The sequence below is a fragment of the Onychomys torridus genome, chromosome 3 (assembly GCF_903995425.1).
Source record: "Onychomys torridus chromosome 3, mOncTor1.1, whole genome shotgun sequence".
Taxonomy (NCBI): Eukaryota; Metazoa; Chordata; class Mammalia; order Rodentia; family Cricetidae; genus Onychomys; species Onychomys torridus.
In genome coordinates, this window is record NC_050445.1 from 141,998,043 (window position 1) to 142,019,355 (window position 21,313).

At 51.9% G+C, this 21,313-nt stretch overlaps 1 protein-coding gene across 6 annotated transcripts in view; it reads right to left on the bottom strand.

The window, feature by feature from the left end:
• The window catches only part of Tspan9 (tetraspanin 9), a 182,088-nt gene that overhangs the window by 68,766 nt on the left and 92,009 nt on the right, over window positions 1-21,313 (bottom strand). For 5 of the 6 annotated variants that reach the window (XM_036181521.1, XM_036181523.1, XM_036181526.1 and 2 more), the window contains one exon: window positions 6,975-7,054. In XM_036181521.1, the coding sequence (XP_036037414.1) occupies window positions 6,975-7,037 (63 nt within the window). In that variant the 5' untranslated portion in view covers window positions 7,038-7,054. Of the gene's footprint in view, window positions 1-6,974; window positions 7,918-21,313 lie in introns of those variants that run through there. The other variant, XM_036181520.1, reaches the window with a different exon arrangement.

The window sequence follows — 21,313 nt, forward strand, 5'->3', positions numbered from 1 at the left end:
TTTCAGTGGAGCACCATGGGAATGTCAATGGATGCATCTACCCTGGAAAAGAACTTCTCCTGTGGTGCCACAAGCCCACAGCCACCAGCCCAGCAGGGAGGCCCCTGACTGGGTACCTAGAGGGGTACATAGACTACTCCAAGTGTAGTCTATGCAAATGCCTAAGAGTGAAACACCTTCGCAGCAACTTGCTATGGCCTCTACATCACATCACAGTGCACACATGTGTTGTGTGACCTAGAGGAACTGCTACAGGAGACTTACACAGGAATGCTCCCAAAGAGGAATAACCACACTTGAGACAGTTATGCTACAGAGTACCACTAAGTCAAAAATAGAGGCAAACTTACCAATATGAGAGGATCACAAAACATCTTAGATTTTAATTTTGTTTTTTTGTTTTGTTTTGTGGTGCTGGAGATTAAATCTGAGGTCTTGTGCATGCTAAACAAACACTGTTACTGGTGGGAAATTGTTAGGCTCATAATGTTGAATGTTGAAGATACACAGTTGGGATAATTCCCTCTAAAGTTTAAAGGAATGGGGGATGGTTCAGTGAGCAAAGCGCTTGCTGCAGAAACATGAGGACCTAAGTTCAGATGCCAAAAGCCAGATGTTGTGGCTTGCCCTGTAACTCCAGAGATAGGGTTACAGAGACAGACGGGTCCCAGGGGCTCACTATAAAGACAGTCGGACCAAAGCAGTGCCCTTCAGGCTGAATGGTAGTAAGACCCCATCTCAAATATAAACCAGAGTGATGGAGGAAGATACTGAACTCTATCTCTGACCTACACACACCACACACACACACACACACACCACACACACACACCACACACACACACCACACACACACACACACACACACACACACACACACACACACGTCACACACACACACACACACACACACACGTCACACACACACGCCACACACACCACACACACACACACACACACACACACACACACACACACACACACACACCTTTCCAACAAAAGCCTCAGTCCTAGAGACTGTCTCAGTAGGTTATGGGAGCACAGGAAAAGAGGGGAGACGGAACCTGTCCATGTGGAAATCTGAATACACTTTTGCAAGGACCCCTACAGCAGATGAAAAGTCCCCAAAGACAGAAACCCTAACAGTCTTCTCCTTGGACAGACATCCATCACCTCAAGCCACCAAAACAGCGCCCCCTGCAGGGCCCTGATGTGAAAGCCCCCAGTGCACACAGACCACCCTAACCCACTGCACCCCCAGGACCTCTCCAGCACTCCTGACAGGCTGCAAAGACAGCTGAAGGGAGAGCAGACCCCAGAGAGGCGGGCATTGGGATCTCCTCTGAAGTCTACAGCTCTCCAGACAGAGCAGGGCCTAGAAGGCTCGACCTGTGTTCTTCCCTGGCTGCAGATCTCACTGGCGGGTCAGGATGCCATTTTTAACGTCCCTGCAGGAGTGCCCCCGGGCAAACCCCCACCACTTCTGTAGGCAGATTAGCTTTCACACGTGAGCAGGGACAAAGCTGGCTCAGAAGACTTAGCTCTGCCCGATGGGTTAGCCTGGCTTCAAAGCTTCCTCACTGGAACCAAACAAGCAGGCACATCACAGAGGGAAAGGGGGGGCGGGGAGGGGCAGCACGGAGCAGGGGCGGGGGAGGGGCGGAACAAAGCATGGCTCTAAAGCCAGATTACTCACCACAGCAGCCTGTAGCCAAGTGACACAGCAAGACCTACTATGGTGGTCACCATCAGAGAACCAAGAGACGCGCTGAGGAGTCTATCAACATAGTCTCTCTCTCCCACCCTTCTCCTCTGCCTGGACCCCAGCCTCACCCGATTATCAAGCTCCTGTCCATCCCTCAAAATCCAAGTGTAACTTGCTCAGCTTGGAAATCTTTGTAGCTGGTCTCCACTAAGCCATATTGCTCTACTAAATAGCTCTATCGAGTGCCCACTGTCTTCTTCACATGTGTGTCTGACTCCATGGGACTCTGAGCAGCTCAACAGCATGGCTTACAAGTACTCGACAAATGCACACCGTGTCCATAGGCCACAGGGCATCTGTCTGTCCTTTCCACAGAAGAAAACAGAAAAGCCCCGATTCACTGGTGGTATTTTACAAACCCAGTGAGGAGGAATGCCTGAAGCTCTTTTTAAATTCTCTCTCTTTCTGATACGAGAAACAGTCCAGAGAAGGGGAATTAGATAGAGTACAGGGGTCAGGGAGGGGAAAGGCCAAGTCAAGCCAGGATGCTGGTTCCAGGCCTGCAGTTGCCCACCCTAAAATGTTGGGGAAGCAGGCGGCCCCCACCTACACAGACACTACCCTTGGCAGCACTGGGTTCAAGTGCTGCATGCAGGACAGGACAAATGACCTCTTGATTCCACGACTTCCTGGCCTGAGAAAACTGATCTGCCCTGTCCTCACCAACTGGAGGCTCCTGTGCATGGAGCGGGCATTCAGCAAATAGTTGTGGAGTGAGTGAATGGACTCAACTGGGACCCAATACCCTCCTAAGCCATAGCAAGCCTGCTGCCAAGTTCAGCCAAGGGCAGCCAAGCACACGAGGTAGAAGCAGCCGGAGTGTTCCCAGGACAGGGCCGGCCTGGTTGTGCTGGGTAAGCCTGCAGGTCCCTGCAGTTCTTTCATCTCATAGGGGACTTTTTCTATCTCTTCCCTCCTCCTCCCCAGGCCCTCTTGATTGACAGCAATTGCTGGCTCTGACATGGTTTAAAAATAGATATTAAGACCAGGAAGTTTAATTTTTAATGCTTTGGAAATGAACACAGAGCTGGCATTCTCTCACAGCCACGTTCCAAGGGTGTCTAGGGGTACCCGCCAGACCCTTCATCTTGCTTCTCGACCCCATCAGACAGACCTAGCCCCACTCCACCTCCAAAAGATCTGCTTGTAGCAGCCTCCCAGGGAATCACCCTCACTCCGAGCACTATGGGAAATCCCTAAATGTCTCTCCCTGTGCTGCCTGCAGCACCTGACTCTCCTGCAGAGAGAGACCAGGTGAGGCCAAGTCCCAACCTGAACTTCTTCAAAGAGCCCTCAAAACAGAAGGCACCCACAGAGTCTCTCTAGCACTATAGGTTTCCTTACATTCACTGTGCACAGACCTTAGTCCAGAGCCCACAGAGGCCATGCTGTATGGAATGTAAGCAGCTAAGGTGGTAGAGAGGACTGCCCTGGACAGCAGCTCCCAAAGACAGCAAGCAAGAGGGGCCCGACCTTCAGGGCAATTAATCAGGAACGCCACCAACCCCCCCCCCCCAATCCCCCCCCGCACTCGCCTGTGACAGCTCCATGTCTACCTTGCCCTTGCTCTAACTACTGCACTCAAGACTTCCTCCTCTGGTACTAATTGGCCTTCATAAAAGGAGCAATCCACAAGGAACAGGCTTCCAAAGGGGCTAGGGTGTCACTGCTCTGTCAGCCATGATTTAAAAGGACAGGACACCTCTGCTGGCAAGCATGAAAAGTGACTTAGCCTGAGTGGCAATTAGGATGCCCATCTGCCCCAGTCCCTCCATCTCAGACAACAACTGGATTCAGGTTGGGAAGAACTGGGCTGGGATCTGGATATGCTAGTCACGGCATGCATAGATCCCTCTTGCCCACTTTTCCCCTCTCTTCCCCTCCCACCCCCTCTGGAACATTCTCCCAGGCACCCCGGACTGGACCCAGAGATGCATGGGCTGAGAGAAGCTTTTGTAGACTGCAGCCTTCCGATTTTTGTCCGTCAGGAAGCCAGAATTCTCTGTGGCTCTGAGAATCAGGATGGGGTGGTGTGTGTGGAGGGGGACAAGAGGAGGGGATGGCTACATATGCCTTCCTTTATTCTCTCCATCTATGTCAGGTCCCCAGACAAGCAGCCCTCCCGGTGCCCCAGGCTCCCATGGTGCACTGGGCCGCCTACCAGGCTAGAACGGTCTGGCTGAAGCCAGCATACCAGGAAGAGACCTGGACCCCCACCAGCAGGCAGGCACCCAGCAGCCCTGGAGGCACCTGCCCTTTTCTTAGTAAGTAGCATGAGCAGTACAGCCCCGCCTCCGTCCTATGCCCAGTGACATCACAGGACCCTCACCAATCCCTCTGCCCTCAAAGCTCCACCCAGTGGTGAGGAGGTCAGCCAAGGGGGAATGCAGTTCAAGTTCAAGACTGCACTGAACCAGGACTCCTCCAGAGGCTCTATCATACAGGGGGTGTGGCATTGTGTCTGGGGACTACCAGAAAGGCTCTCATCCATGAGAAATGTACTACTGACTATGGGTCTCAAGTTCAACTCTAATCCTGGGTGTGTGTTGGGGGGGGGGGTCCTCTGGGGCTTTTGAGCCACTAAAACAAGTAATGGCTAAGTCACTCTGCTTGCTGGCCTCAGTGGGCTGTTTGACCCTCCCTCACTCCAGTGTCCTCCTGTGTCCCCCACTCAGTGTGCGTGAGAGCAGCAGCAGAGACCTTCCGGGAGCCTGGCCACATCCGCCCCACCATGCCGCATCTTCTCATTTAACTCTCTCCTCTGTTCCACCCCTACACTGAGCTGAGGAGCACCTGCCTGGAGAAAGTCCTCACCTGAGTACAGCATGATGAACTACCATCCCAGATTCCTCCCGGTCCCAGGAACCACTGGCAAACACAGGCAACTGTCCACTCCTCTTCTGCTAAATCCCCCATCTTTCCTAAAATCTATAGTCTATTTCAGCATCTCTCATGGTAGTGGCATTAAAAAAAAGTGTCTTTGAAATTCAACTCACCCTAGCTTATGGTTTGTCATAGGAATTCTGAAAATACTAAGCAATGAGAAAGTCAGGGAGTGGGACGGTGCATCTCTTCCGCCAGGGAAGCGTTCTAATTCGGACCAGGAAGCAAGATCTCTAACTTCTAACTACACTAGAAAGGGCAGACACATCAACAAACTGGCTTAGAGAGGAACGGCTGCCACACTTGTAGAAAAGATAGAATCACTCCTCACACAACAGCTTAAGGTGCTAGAAGAGCCTCTATTATGGGCAGCTCCGATACCTCACTTCTCTTCCCCATTACTTGGGACTCGGGGACCCCAACCACATAACACCATACTGAGAGCCTCTCTTCAGATTCACTCCATTTGGTTGCTGCTATGTTTGTGACACAGACCCTAGCCTGCAAAGGGCCCCCACACCCTCAAACCAGGCTACAATCATTCTGAAGGCATCACAAGCTGTTATACCAACTGTGGCCAGCAGGCGGCGAGGTGAAGGTGGCCAGGAGCCGGGCTGCTGAGTGGGAGTCACTCACTAGTCAAAAGGCACTAGGCATCCACGCCCACAGCGTCTTCATATAATTAATACACGTGCAGTGGGCAAACCAAAAGGTAGGCTGAAACTCTGAGAGAGCAAATGAAGGTGCAGCACTCGTGTGGACCAGGACACCAAGGAAACACAAGTACTTGGCTGACACAGACCCTGGCGAAGAGGAGAAGGCAGATGGCACCGGCCCACAAATTCTTAACATTCCAATGGTTCTCATCACCAGAAAGAGAATGAGACTATCTGCCCCAGCGTTCCTGAAACCCCAAGCACGTGACAGGTGACACTAATCACCAATTCCTCCCCACTCCGCTCCCAGACTATGGAAATATCTAGAAGAACCCACCTCATCTCAGACCAAGCTCTCAGGAAAAGAAACAGATGCACTGAGGGGATCAGCTAGGTGACACCCCCAGGATATGACATAGCTAAGGACCATGAAGACCATCCTAACAGCCTGGACTGGAGAAGAAGCCCCAGCCTTAAGGGGCACAGTGAGTCACTCAAGGTCACACAAGAATCTAACAAAGAATAGAAACCAGACCAAGACTCACGATTCTTCCTTCACAGTCTAGAGCTTTCACCTCTCCAGGAAAGTTGCCCCCTCCAGTACACACACACACACACACACACACAAAAGTTTTTCTTAAAGTGGGTCGGTCACTCCACAGAAGCTGCACACTGCTACCCAGCCTCACTGGGGATGTCTTTCTCCTGCCCCCAGGCTCCTCTCGGACCATGCATGGCAGCTGACAGCCTCCAGCCAGTGGCCAGGACAGAGCCTGGGGATGAGCCAAACATCTGTGCTGAGTAGTCTGAGCTCTGGGGAAGAAAGACAGAGACAGCAGTAAGGGTGAAAGAATCCAATATGAATTTAAGAAGTTTGCATCCAGTTTGTTACTAGTACTTCTTGTGCATGCCTGGTCCCCAGTATCACACATCAGACAGGGAGTATGTGTAAGCCAGCGCACAGCATCCATAGACACTTTCTCTAGAAAAAAATAATCCTCTCTCATCAAGGACGGGGGCATCACTGCCTGTCTCCCTTTGTCCCTTCTCAGTCTTGGGGCCTCCTGGAGCCTGGGAAAGTGTGGCCAGACTTCTGGCTGCCCTGTCCATGGCAATCCCTCAAAAGCAACAGCCAGTCCCCCATCCCATATCACTACCTCCTCCTTTTCCTGGGAGCCACTGAAATGTGCTGGAGGCTGTGACCTCCACACCCACACCCTCCATCCCACTCCCACAATGCCGCAGACTTTCTCCTGCATTCAGGAACAACAGAAGAAACTCGGAAACCATCCTCCTCGGTCTCGCACCAGCGCAGCGGCACAGCTGCTCCAAGTCTGACCCACACCCACTGATGCAGGTCCCCTGATGCAGGTACTTCAGCGTCGCTTTTCTAGGTGGGGGGGGGGACGGGACAGTGGCAAACTTTGCCGGCTTCCTAGGAGCAGACCATGTCTCTCACGGAAGACCGACAAGTTGGAGCCTCCATTCAGCCATAGATGAGAAGGGGAAAACGAAGAGAAGGACGCAAAAGGAGGGATGAGATTTTTTTTCTTTAAAGCACTTACCTTTGAGTAGAGAAGGGAACGATGCAGCAACGAGGAGGAAGAGGGTATTCACGGTGTGCAAAGCAAGGAGAGGGAGCGACTGAAGACTCAACCTTAAGGACTTACCCAGAATATCAAATTGAAGAGGAACATCATGTACTTCAAGCAGCAGAGGCAGCCCCTGGCCATGTTGCACTTCTTAAATTCTAGGAGGAACACAAAGGACAGGTCCAGGTAAAACACCACGTACTTGCTGCCTTTGGGTGCATTGTACTTGTCAGTCTTAACGCCGGCCTCCGTGTGGCTCTGACCCCGAGAACCCGCGGTGCCGTAAAAGGCGCCAGCCGTGAAGCCACGGCCGAACGGGCGGCCAGAGGTGGACGGCTTGGCAAAGTCCGAGTCCTTGCTGTCCAAAGATGGACTCCGGTGGATCGAAGAATCCTCACTACTCGACTTCTCCATGCTCACGTCGTTCCCGGGGGGCACGAGGGGCGGGGGGCATTGCTCCCAGAATGGGACAGAGGGGGCACCCGGGTCGGGCACGGGTTTTGAGCGGGCAGACCGTTGGAGCTTTGCACGCCCCTTCTCTGCACCAGAGAGCACTAGCGGAGCAACCCGCTGCCAGGGGTCCACTGCCTCTGGGACGGCGCCGGGCTCCCAGCCTTAGCCCGCTGGCCCGGGAGGGCTCTGCGACACGGCTCTAAGCACGCTTCAGGGAGCCTCCGGTTCCTGCGTAACTAAGCTTCTTTGGGGAGGCTGCAATTTGACTGCTCTTCCCCAGGCGGCTGCACCGTCAACCGGTCGCTGCACTCGAGGCCGAAGGGCGCCGGGATCTAGGCTCGGCAGGCACGCCTCTTCTAGCCCAGACCCAGCTCAAAACCCCACCACTTTGCGGGCTCTTGGCCTCCCTTGCTCCGCGACTTTGCGGAGCCGCTGACGGCCCTAGGCTGCCCGGGTGCACCACGGGCAGAGCCTCGGGATCCGCCGCAGCTGCAACCGCTGGGCTTGCCCGGCGAAATCCCAGCCCTGACTCTCGACTCTGAAATCGCCTCCAGCCCCTTCCCCGGGCTCTGGGCCCCGCCCCCTGCTTTGCATCCGACCAATGGGCTCAAGGCCTGCCTGGCTACCCCTCCCCATGAAACAATATCTTTAATAGGATTAGCGGTCTGCTGTGTGCCTAAACCAGTGTGCCCAGAGCCCTTCTAAATGTCAAGGGCTCAGTGATTGGGAATGAAGCAGCACCTCCTTGGAAAAGCACTGGTTTCTTTTGCCCCAGCAGGGATGGCGAGAAGAGGGAGACAGCTGGAGGTACCAAGGATCCAAGAAAACCAGAGGATAGGTCAGGGGAGAAAGGCTGGAAGGGAAAGAAACGCGGTCACTAGCAGGCTGGCCGCCGCCCCCTAAGAACATCGGGCCTGTCCAGCCTGGGGCACAACATGGTCTCACGGTCTCAAGCTGTACCTTTAAACACACACACACACACACACACACACACACACACACACACACACCACGCTTTTGCACACGTGAGAATGGCTACTGCGCACAGCTAGATGGACCGCAGCAGAGACGCAAGGTGTAGGCAAGCGCCCCCAGGCCTCGGCGGGGTGCGCCGCCCACCCCGCCCCCTCCCCACGCACACGCAAGCGCGGCTCCGAGAGACTCCTGCAGCTGCGCGCGAGCCCCCGCCTCTGCGTTCCTGAGTGGGACGCCGAGGGCTGCCAGGGGCAGGTGGGACACTGCTTATGCCAGCAGTAGAGCAAGGTAGCAGTGCTCTTGGTCACACTGGGTTCTCTTGGAGCCCGAGGTCCCAGGAAAGAAAGAGAAATGTGCCTGCCAGGGGAACATCCGAAACAGCCCTTGGTCCTCTTGTAAAGCATTGCAATAAAGACAGCCTCCCCTGGGCTTGTGCAGAAGTCTGCATTGCTGACCTGGGGCCACCACAGTTTGCAAATAACGAGAAATAAAAGACTGGAGGTGGGGAGCGAGGGGTTGGGGGAGGGGGGACAGAGACCAAGTCTTTCCTTTGTGTGGCTGAATCCCTAGTAAGGGAGCTAAATTTTACCAGGCTCTGTAACCCCAGCACCCAACAAGGAGCTCAGCTTCTGGAAGGCACTCCATAGGGATGGCTAGATGGATGAATCCATGACCTTCCAAGAGGTAGGGGTCTACCCTGGAACCCTCAACCCTCTATTCTGAGCCCTAAGAGAGAGCCCTTTAAGAAACATAGGCTGCCCTCTGGGCAGCACAAAATCTAGTTAGGACAGGAAGTTGTTCATTACCATAGAGGCACAGATGGACACAGCTGGCCAAGGCTGTGCAGTGAGGGGATAGTAATTCTACCTAGGAGGATTTCATGTTCACTTACCCCCCACCCTGGAGGCAATAACTGAGATCTGGAGTGTGGCTCCTTTACAGAAACTGTACTATTTGCACCTTCTGAACCCCGGGGGAGCCCAGCAGCAAAGCTCTGTGTGAACTGTCACCAGCAGCAAGCATCTCTCCTGTTGGACACAACGGTTCTGGGATGTTGTCTGCAGAAAAGGGGGCAGATGTCTAAGGTGGCTCCTATGGGAGCACCAAGCAACCTGGCCAGAATGGCTAAGGCTTTCTGTCCTCTGCAGCCTCACTCGACTGCTTGAGGGTGCAGAGTTACCTCTTCTTTCTTCTAACATTACTTCTGATGGGGACATGGACCAGCTGGACTAGAGTTAGGGGACCAGCTCTTCCCTGGCAGCTCGAGCCAGCCTGATTACCATTCCTCCTGTCAGTGTGGAGTTCGGGAACACCCAGATGTGTTATGTGTGAAGTGAGCCAACAAGGGTGAGGCCAGTCAGGGCGGGTGGGCTCTGAACACAAGAGGGATTGTTATATCTGGGGGGGGGGGGAGGAGTTAATCATCAAGGCTCCCCACCATGCTAAGCCCCTGCCTTGTTATCTTCTCCCATCTCTTCTCCCCAGCTCACATCTGCACCAATCATACCAATCTCCCCTGGTCCCTGGGCTGTCCTATCACTGTGTGATTAGAAATGAACGGATACCTCCAGGGCTTGGGACCAGAAGGCCAGGTGACAGCAGGCAGACAAGGGAAGAAGGCTTTCCAGCGCCACATCCCTGCTCCCCCTGGTCACACTTGTCAAGGCTACAATGAAGTCTCACTACGACACCCAGCTGAGTCACTATCAAACTAAGAAGAGCAAATGCAATTCATAAGCCCTTACACTCACCAGGCTGACCTTACCACATAGGTGTGGTGACCAGTCCATTTTACAGAAAAGGAAACTGTGGACTTGGGTATGCTTTCCAAGCCCTTGTGTCATCCTCTCTTGGATTTTAAACACTTGCTGCCCTTGGCAGTCTTCCAGTCTAACAGAATCTTAGAGCACAACAGGGAGCCTGAGATGGCATGTCCGGATGGCTAGGGGGTTCTTTAGGTAAAAGGATACTGAATTAGGGGGACAGGGAAGAAGATGGCTGAGTGATGCTCTGGACTGGACAGGTAATCAGCAAAGATCTGAGGGCTGTCACAAAGAGTGGAGAGAGGGAAGGACATGTAGTGGGCAGCCATTCCAGCTTTGATCTGGAAGTTCCAACCCCCATTGAGGCTTCAGTAACTGTCAAGCCTACAAGGTGGGACTGAGAGAGGACCCTGAAGACCCAAGATCTGGTTGGGCCAGTTCTCTTAGTTCCTGGACCCTGGAAACTGGAGGTAGACCGAGAGTTAACCAGAGAACACCGCCGGACTGCTCCACACCTTTCCAAGACTCCACACCTTTCCAAGACCCTGTTACCTATCCCTTCACTTGTAAGTTACCCCACAAAATAAACCTCCCTTTTAACTACATGGAATGACCTTAATAATTTCACCAATAAGGACAGAAGAATGCATTGAGGAGGGCAGAGAATGTACCCTATCTTAAGACAAAGGTAAATGGAGCCAGAACACACCCATCCCCAGCCCTCTGCCCCCTTGAGGAAACCATCTACTAGAGACAAATGGGTCACTGTGGGCAGATCCCTGAGCATAGGTACCAGGATGAATAATCAAGATGAATGGGGCAATCCAGGAGCTCACCATCCAGCTGTGGAAAACAGCCTTCTACCCTGACTCCACTGATACCCAGGGCATTACAACAGAACGATGCAGGATCCACATGGCAGGCTAAGTGGGGAGCTACCTTGTGGTCCTACCTTGAACCAGGCCTCTTTAAAGTGGGTGGGAGAAGACGGGCTTGAGTGTGGTCCACTCAGGAAGCAGTGAGGGGACAGGCCAGGGTGTGAACAGGAACTACTTTGCAAGCTACATGTAGGGCATGTGAAAGCTGGAGCTACAGTTTTCCAGGCAGCCAGGCCCATGGCCACTACGAGGCCCAGGAAGCTGAGCCTGGCAGCAGGGGAAGAAGAGAGATAGCAAAGGGCTAGCAGATGAGGCTGCTGCGGGTTCTGAGATCAGGGATGCAGAAGGAGCAACCAGGTGATGTGATGCTACTCCCCCAGACCCTTCTCAATTCTCCACACCCGGTCAGACCCAGGAGAGCCTTTGAGGGTTCTCTGCATGCAACAATGCAGACCTGCTTCACTTCTCCCCACGCCTTTCTTTATGAAAAAAAAAAAAAAAAGGAAAGAGGAAAAGAGAAAGAGCAAGTACAGAATTCTCAAGGAAGAGCAAGAAAAGTAAATGTGAGAAACAAGCATTCCACATCTGTTCTGAGTGGCAGCCAGGAGACAAGGGCTTTTCGGCTCCCTGGTAAATGCCAAGTGCTTTGTGTCTCTCCAGAACTTCCCGGGCTTTCGGTGAGGCAGGGCTCAATCGCTGGTGTCTTCCCATACTCCTTCTGGCCCAAGCTGGCTACTCTTGTGTGTGACTGTACTGCAGCATCTCACACCCCTAGCCCTTAACCATAAACCTGAGTTTAGGGGAGACCAAAGTGCTGCTTGCTGTGAGTAGGAACAAGCAGGCTGGGCAACCACTGTAGAAGGAAGCTATTCACCCCAAGTTCTAACCTCCAGATCTGAGATCTTCTTTGGCTGTAAAAGGAATGCTTTAATTGCTGAGCAAACTCCTCAGGAATGAGTGAGTGGTCCCTAGCAGGAGGCCCACCTCCCAGATCTCTACAGGAAGATTCACTAGGCAGGAAACAGTGACGGGGGCCACTCTCCTATTTGCTAAGAACACAAAACAGCTTGAAATATGGATTCAGAATGGAGGATAACAATGACTGTGAAGAGGCTGGAGAGTAAGGAGCTAAATGAAGCTGGGCACACACTGCTTTAGTTATCCCAGCTCTTGGAAGGCTAGGTCAGGGCTTTGAGTTCCAGGCTAGCCTGGGCTACACAGCATTGGGGGGGGTGGAGAGATGGAGATGGAGAGGGAGAGGGAGAGGGAGAGGGAGAGAGAGAGAGAGAAAGGAGAGAGCTGCATTTTTGTGTGTAAGCTTCCTAAGACTAATGAAGAAAACAAATAAGGTTTGTGTCAGTGGGAGGGCTCACAGTTCTAAGAAGGGATGAATTAATTGCTTAGAACATTACAAATCAGGGCAGGCCGCCTCTTCTAGAGAATGGCTCCATGCTCCCTCTCAGCACTTTGTTTACACTGCAATGGCTCACCTGCCTCTGCTCTGGTCTGAGCTTCTAAAAGACAACAACACTTGCATCCTGTTCATTACACACACACACACACACACACACAAACACACACACACACACACCCTCAAGTGCCTGTCACAGTGACTACCACATAGTAGCTACTTAGAGAAAAGGATGGCTATCATTCCCAAGCTGGACAGCTGAGCTCCAAGTTCACTCACCAAAGAACGGGACCCAAGCCAAAATCTATGGAATTGTTCCTGGAAGGGAGGCCACCTCAGGACATCAGACTCTGATGAGGCAGCCCAGGAAACACCCAGCAAGTAATGGTGGAAATGTCATGATGTTAACTGATGTACTCATAACAATCATATTGTGCTCGTCCTAATACATGGCATGTCCTTGAATGGATGGATAAGCAGGCAACAAGTTTAACCTACAGGTCCACAGAGCTATTCTGGAAGATGAGTCCAGAAACAGGAGGGTAGGAAAATTAAAAGAGACAGGACAAGGATGCCCCTGGCCCCTTGCTGTGTTGGGTGTATAGAGCCTTGCAGAGGGGTTCCAAGGGCAGGGCAAACAGAAACATCTCTGCCTGCAACTTGGTCCCAGGAACGCATGTGAATGCCACAGTGTGATATGCCAGGCTTCAGAACTCAAGAGCAAAACCACTTTGGGCTGGGGTTGAGATGTGCCAGAAACCTGGCTGCTGGGGAATAATGATTCAGAGACCCTTGGCTGTACATAAGCACCCCATGACAGGGAAGCATGTACTGGTACCTCTGGACAGGTCAGTCAGCTTCACTCCTGGGAAATAGGACCACAGCTATGTACCAGCCCACTCCTGACCTAGCCAGGAGTACTGAAATATGCAGAGTCACACAGTGGCAGGGACGGTCACAAAGCCAACCCCTAAAACCAGCGCACACCAAACATCTTTAGGAACTGAGTCATCTGGGACAGGGTCTGTGAACTAGAATGGAGTAAGCTTGGTAGTTTCCATCCACCTGTTCTATCCCAAGGACAGGGAACATGTCTAGTGAAACAGTCATCTGGAGCCACCTGGGCTTTGGGCCTTGGTTGATCTGGACAACCTAGAATAAGCACTCAGCCACCCTGTGTCTCAATCCTCATCTATAAAATGAAATGACAACGCACCCTTTCTAAGCTTCAGGCAAAATCATTGATCTGAGGTCATGAATATAACTGTAATACACACAGCACAGAGTCTGGGCCACAGAAAAATGCCTGGCACACTGGGGCACCATGATCATGACCAATAGTAACTATTATAGTAAACAGAGTCCCCATGCCAGTCTCGTTAGGGCGGGGTTGAACAGAGAAAAAACAGACACCCCACTACGAACATGCAATGTCCTGTGACCCTGTTTCTAAGCTTGAGAACATCAGTTTCTCCCCTGACAGCTGGTGACACCTGGGTGCCCACTTGGCCCTCACCTGTCTTCTGAGTCCCAAACACATATACAAGACTCCTTCTACCCATCCTCCCCATGTGGCTGTCACAGGCATCTTGGATTTCACATTCCCCACAGAGAATGACTTGCCCAACACTACGCTTCTTGATAAATAGCCTGGATGTCTATCACATTGTCTAATCCAGAAACCCCATCCTCATCCAACTTCATACACCACCTGCTCCCTACCAATTCTGTCTTACCACAGTGTCTCTCTCCCCCTCCTATGATGCCACAGACAGTGCCCAGTCCATGCCTACCTCACTGCTCACCAGGGTCCTTCTTCACACCCCCACTCCAGACACACCATCTTACCAAAGCCTCTCTGCTGTAATCCCTGCAGTGGTATCTCATCTACTAACATTCTAATCATGTGCTCATGTGTGCAGACAAACAACTGAATGTGTTTGTGATTCTCCTTTTCTAGGATAATCCAAACTCTTAAAACAACCTTTAAGAGCCAGGAACGGTGGTACACACTTGTAATCCCAGCACTTGAGAGATGGAGACAGAGGATCAGGAGTTCAAGGTCAGCCTCGGCTATGTATGGAGTTTGAAGCTGTCTGGGATGCATGAGACCTAGTTTCAAAATATTCAAAAAACCTTAAAGGTCCAGTCCAATGGACCCTGCCTGCCTCTCCTCAGGCTCCAGCAAACACTAAGCTCTTGTTCTGCTCTCCTCTGTGCTTCCGCCCATGCTGTTCCCTCTGCCTGGCTGGCCTTCACCATCCTCTCTTCTGGACTCCTCCACAAAAGTCTTTTTTCTGACTTTCTGGGTCCCTACCTGCCATGCTCAGCTCCGTCCCCACTATATTCTCCGAGCACAATGGCCTGTCTCTCGCATAGTATTCATGACAGTTTGAAAGTGTGTGCTTCTCCAAGTGACAATTTCCTCGGTGATTCTCTCCCATTAGATCACAAGGCCAGGGCACCAGAGACTGATCTTTCTCATTGTTGCACACCCAGCACCCAGGACTACGGCTGACCCACAGGCCAGCCTAGAAATAAACTGATGAAACCAATTCACAAAGTGCAAAGGAGGACATGCACGGGAAGGGCTTGGGGGAGCCTTGCACTGCTCAGCGCTAAAAGTCTCAGGGTGCTGGTTATCTGTGTGACCCCCAGTTCCTCAACTACAAATGAGGGATGCTGGGTTAGTGGGTCCTCTATGGGTCTCTGAGCTCCAATGCCAGGTGCATGCTTTACACTTTGGAAGTAGGCAGGGGAAAGACAGACAGGAGAGCATCCTAGGAAGGGAAGTGCTGGGCAAAGTGGGCATGGAGCAGAGGTGAGGCACGCACCACATGCTAGCTGAGACTAAGAGTTAGCAGAATGGAGCTGAAAGGAGGGTGAGATTGGAGCCCAGGAGGCCAGGAGGGCAGCAAGAATCTGCGGACCCCTCTAGCCTGTCATCAGCTCTAGCCCACACTTTTCCTGGGCTACAGTCCCAACCAAGAACACTCTTCCTCTCCTCCCTGCAGCTCCCTTCCCCGAAACCTCATTTCCTTGGCACCCCAACTTGCTCATACCCACAGTCCAGGGGGCAACAGCATGGCCGTGGTCATGTGTCTTGGCCACTCCAGACAGCCTTCAGAGTTAATGCACTGCAATGTTTCCTGGTCTTCCACCTACCCTCCTAGTTTGTGACCTGCTGAGAGCAAGCATCCTCTTTGTCCTCAGAAGCACTCAGCCCCTAAGACATTTTTCCAGGAGAGTCCCCAGCCAGGTCCATCTTTCATTCCTAGGCCAATCACCTCCCTATTAGACCCTGTAGAAAGGCCTGGTACATAGGGCATTGTACTGGACAGGCAGATGGACCTGCAGCCCCACCCATGGCCACACTAGGCCTTTCAGTCCCAGGAAGCAGAGGAAAAAGAAAGAAAGCATTTGTTATTAGTACTTATCAAGGAGGGCAGGTGGCTTTGGGAGGATGAGATAAGGCAGACTGCCCGACACAGGCAAGTGTGATGAAGCCTGAGGTTTATTGCCATGCACCAGCAGAAATTTACTGACCCAGCAATCCAATATTCCTAAACCACTCCATGGAGAACACAGACTTACCAGCTAGGATAGTGCTCTCTGACCCAGCATCCAGCCCGCCAGCAAGCTGGCCTTACAGCTGGAACCCTTGCTGACTCCAGGGGCTACTGTCTCCTGTCTCTCTTCCCTGTCTCCCTCCACTGTGCCAAGAGCTACAGGACTGGTGCTGGAGTCACTGGCAGGAGACAGAGCAGGAGAAGTACTTGGTGATGCCCTATAGTTAAGAAGGTGGAAAGGTATCCAGATGTCCGCCCTGCTCAGAACCCATCAGAGGGGGTAACGTGTGTTCCACTGATAGACTGACAGTGCCAGAAAGCAGGCCTCCCTACAGGAGGATGTCTGGTGACTCACAAATATCACAGTGCACAAGTCCCGTTGTGTTCGCAGAACCTCAGGGTCCTCTAAGAAACAAGGCATAAGCAGGAACCACCACCTGGTTCTTTCTCTCCTTCCTCTTGAGGCCAGTTTAAGTCACTGAAGGAGCCTCCATCTGGAAGCATCCAGCCCCTCACCCCCAAACCTCCAAGCATTTTCTCCATGTCAAGGTACTAGTGAAAATGGTCACAAGTCACATCCTTTCCTTGGCCACCTGGGCTACCAAACCTCCAGCAGTTCTAGAAAGACTTTCCAAAGTTTTACATTGCGCCAACAGAAATTCATCCCTATTGTCACCAATCAAACTGTATTTGTTCCCAACCATTACCGGCTACACTACACTTCCTCAACACATGCCCAGATTGCCAAGTTCTGTACACACATGGCACCCTGAACTGAAGGCAGGGGCATGCACACATTCCCTACCACGTGCTCCCTCCCTGTTACTGCCCTTCACCTGCCAGGCTTCTGCCTGGGCTCCCTGCTCCCAGGTCTTCCCAGAATCCCCTACTGTGCTCACCATTATTGCTCCAGGGTGGAGCTCAGAGATGTGGATCAACTCACAATCTCCACTGGCTCTCTAGATACATAATCACAAATGCTTGAGCTTGTCACTGGAGATCTACGCTGTGCTGTCAGCCTTACTTCCCACAAGCCCCTGCCTATGTCCTATAGACTGACAGTCCAAGCTTTCTCGCTTTCCACCCGCAACTCTGGGGCTCCACATCTGGCTCATACTGCCTGTCCCATCATGGGCTCCTACCCACCTCTGCCTTTGGCCACTGTTTCAAAAACATCTTATCATCAATGAAGGATCCTCCAACAGTGAGGGCTCTTCTTCCTCTGAATCTCTCCTTTAGGCACTGGTTTTATTATGCACTGTATCGTGGTTATTTGCATAAATATCTTTTTGTCCCACACACAAGAACCTAAGAAACTCCATACAAGAATAACTCACTGACCCAGCTTGATTCATGGTACACACTTAAACCTGAAATGAAACTGGCTCTCTCCCATAGTGCAGAGAGCCCCAAAGCCTCTCCCCTAAGTCATCATACATGATTGAGATACCCACAATACTGTCCACTGGCTGGCTGGTGTGTCTTACCTCAATGGATCCCCACCACCTGTCCTCCCCTCTGAAGGCTATCCATCTATAGTCACCCTCCAGATTCAGCCATCTCTAGAAACTGTAACAGCTCAAATGACCATCCTGGACTCCATAAGCCTTGGTGTGTCCAGGTGGCCATTCATCTCTCAAGCTCCCATCTCAAGAGGTGCTTCCAATATCCTAGCCACACCAGGTGCCAGCATACACCTGAGCGCGCGCGCGTGCGCGCGCTCGTGCACACACACACACACACACACACACACACACACACCGAGACCCAGGGCCTGACAAAAGATTCGGGGCCCAAGTTCCAGTCCGGGCTACCCAGGTGGGAAACTTGTAGTTCTCTAAGCACAGGGCATATGATGGATGGATGGATGGATGGATGGATGGACGGACGGACGGACACATGGATGAGTGCTCTTGTATTTTATCATCCATGAAATGGAGCTGGGTATGATCATGAAGGGCAGATGATCTGGGAATTCCTTTATCTGCTAGAAAGAACTATCCTTCAGAACCACCCATGCACACTCACCATCTAGCCGACCAGTGCATGTCATAGGAGTTTGATGGAACAAATAAGACCCACAGGAGTCCATCAGCCCCGACACGGTGCCAATCCTGGGTTGTCCCTCACTGCAGGTGTCACCAGGGAATGCCCCTGCTCAGAATAAGTGGAGAGCAGATGTGCAAACTGTGAGTGCTGGGAGGCCCTGCTCAGAGGAGAAACCTTTATGAAGAAAAGAGCCTTGAGTGGGGGTGCATGGCATCGTAGCAGGAGGAAGACAGAGGAGGGGAGCCGGTGCAAGGACGCATGAGCAAAAGCAACGTTGCTTGGGACTAGTGCGGGTTTTTCTTGGGACTAAAGGGATTTTTCATACTTCAGATCGTATCTGATCCTCACACCAGACCCCTGAAAGATAAGCAGGGAATGTGTTCCCAGTTTTAAGGGAGAAACCAGTTCATAGAGCTGGGCGGAACCACGTCTCCTGACTTCTGCAGCAGACCTAGCAGCTTTATCTGAAATCAGTGCTAGGCTCTGTTTTTAATACACAAGGCTGGCCTGGACTGAAGCATACTTCAAATCTGTCCTACACACACACAGAGACAAGGAGAGGAAAGAAGCAGGGGTGAGAAAAAGCAATCCTCCACTAGGATTATCAAGCCAGGGAAATCATGAAATTTCCATATCCACTGCAACCTCATGGGACATGGGCTGTCTATCCTGGGGAACATCCGCTGCTTGCCCCGAACACCAACTTCACCACCTGCATCCAATGCTCCCTGTGCCCTTTGACACTTCACAGACCATGAGCACAGACACTTTGCCAAATGAAAGCAAAGACAGGCCCTGTCCTCCAAAACCATGATCCAGCAGAGCAGAGATCATAGAACAGTGATGGACTACTAAGTATTTACCGACCAGCCCCTAGGGGAAGCCCTGATCCACAATGCTTACCAATGGCCACTATGGCCAGCCGCAAACAACCCACAGTTTAACAGCAGCTGGCAAATTCTCTGGTTACTTACTAAGAAGCTCTCAACTGGAAGTCTAAGCAGGCTCCAGCAAACCACTCTAACAAACCTACTCTCTTCCCCTAAAAGAAACCCAAAGGCAGGGAGAAGAAACCCAGCCCCACCAGGGCCCTCATCCCCGAGTGAAAGTCTCCGTGACTGGGGTTTGGGGCCTGGTGATGGAGGCTGAACAAGGCACAGGGAAGCAGAGTGGGGAGCTTTCCTCACAGACCTACCAACCCCAGAAGATAACCGCAGTGATCCTGTCCCATGAGGCCCATGCTTCCCACTGCTCCCAGAGAAAAAAGATGAAGTTCTTACAAGAATCAATCAGTCTCCTCTCCCTCACTCTGGCCACACCACCCGCTCTGTTCTCTTACTTCAGAGCCTTCACCATTCACTCTACCTAAGCATTCTGTCTTCAGATCTCTGCATTGCCAGTTCCCCTGACCCCTTGACCTTCATTCAGACATCTTCTCCAGAACCTTCCAAGCATTCTTACCCTGTTCAGCTTTCTCCACTCCCCTTATTCCCAAAACACAGTGGAATTTACATTTCTTACTGTGTAGTTTGTTAATGATGTTGCCACCCACTAGAAATGACCTTTAGAAGAGTAGGGATTTGTGTCTGTCTCATTCATTGCTATATTGCCACAGCCAAGAACAGAGCTTAACGTGTGTGGGGGCGGGGGGTGTTCAATGCATTCTTCTGCATGAGTGAATGAAGGCAGGCAGGCCTTGGAGTGGTTTCCCATCCTGATCTCCTTAGCAGGAAGAAGCCCCCAGGTTATTGCCTGCTCAGCAAAGACCCCAGATGCCCTGGCCCGCCCACTGGGACCTGGCCCAGGTCTACCTGTCCCAACTCTGTACTTCACTTACTCTTCCTTTAGGCTGTAATGGGGCACAACATTGCTAACCCTTGGCAGCAGAAAGGGTCATGGAGAAGGTCAAGCCAAGGCCTCTGAGGGGCAGTGGAAGATCTGAAGTCAGGACTGAAGTGCTCCCTAAAGAGGTCTGGGGAAGACAAGCCCTTGCACCCCCGGGCACCATTTACATGCCCTCAGCCACTTCAGTCCCCCATTCCCTACTCTTGAGACAAGAAACCCCAAAAATGCTCTCTACCCCAGGGTAAGGATCAAGCGGATGCCCCATCATGCCTCGGGCAGGCTCCCCACATGCAAGGCGGACAGCTCATAATGCTATTTTAAGTTCTGCAGGCCCAGCTGCAGCACGTAGCCACAGCAGGCGGCCAGCCTGGGTAGGAGATAGAGAAGCTAGTTCACTGAGGAGGCCGTCTTGGGAGTTATGGAGGGACTGGTCATCCCCTTAGACCAGTCCTCAGCACAGGGTCCAGAAACCCCCAGGCCACACCTTCCAACCTACAAGTCACAGGAACATGAGTCAAGGGCTGCCTTAGGCACACCCAGATTCCATTTCTGAATGTGACCCCAGTCTCCACAGCAAAAGGACTCCTATCCCCGCCCTACAAATCCCCAGAAGTTCCAACAACGAGAAAGGGAGCACGGCAGCACCAATTCTCCTTGTCCTGACACAGGAGCCAGATAAAAACACAGCCCCAAGGGGTGAACTCTATGCTGAGGATGACTCCCCTCCTTTCCCCACTACGGAATCCCTCCCAGTACTGTGCACTTGCTAGTTACACACTGGTACACTCAACAAAGATGTGTTGATTATATCTAAACACATCCTAAAGCCAAAGGTCAAAGTCTAGAGAAAAGCTCTATCACTATCGTTTTTTAAAGACATCTACACTGACCTCACTGGACACCAAAACTAAGAATAAAGAGCACAGAACCGAGGAACCAGTGGAATTTAGCAACAAAACTCTTCCCTTCATGGGAATTCCAATGATACCATCCTTCTGTACTATAGGGTGGTACATACTCCAAGCCCTACACCACCAAAAGACATCCAAGTGACTGGAAGCTGGCTTGAGAAGGGGTGGAGAAAGTAGACATTCTGGACACAAGCTACCCGCACTCCAACCTCACGCTGTGGGACATCAGCAAAATCACCCAGGGCCACCAGCAGCATCCTACAACTCTAATTGTTCAGTTGAAGCAGCATCAGCACCAGCGAGAGGGGAAGAGTTAGGCCAGCAGGTGCTGTAATTGGAGAGCTCTAGGACCTGGCTCCCTGTCACTGGCTACCTCAATCCAGAAGCAGCCACCCATACCTTAAAGAAATAGACTTACTCTCTGGATTGAGGGAACAGTCTTTGTATTCTCCTTTCCCTGCCTTGGCTTCAACCTATCCAGAGTCTTCTAAACATATCTGTCAACATTTTACAAGCAATGACAACAGCTATGTGCATAGGAAAATGTATGCTGGTCAGAGGGA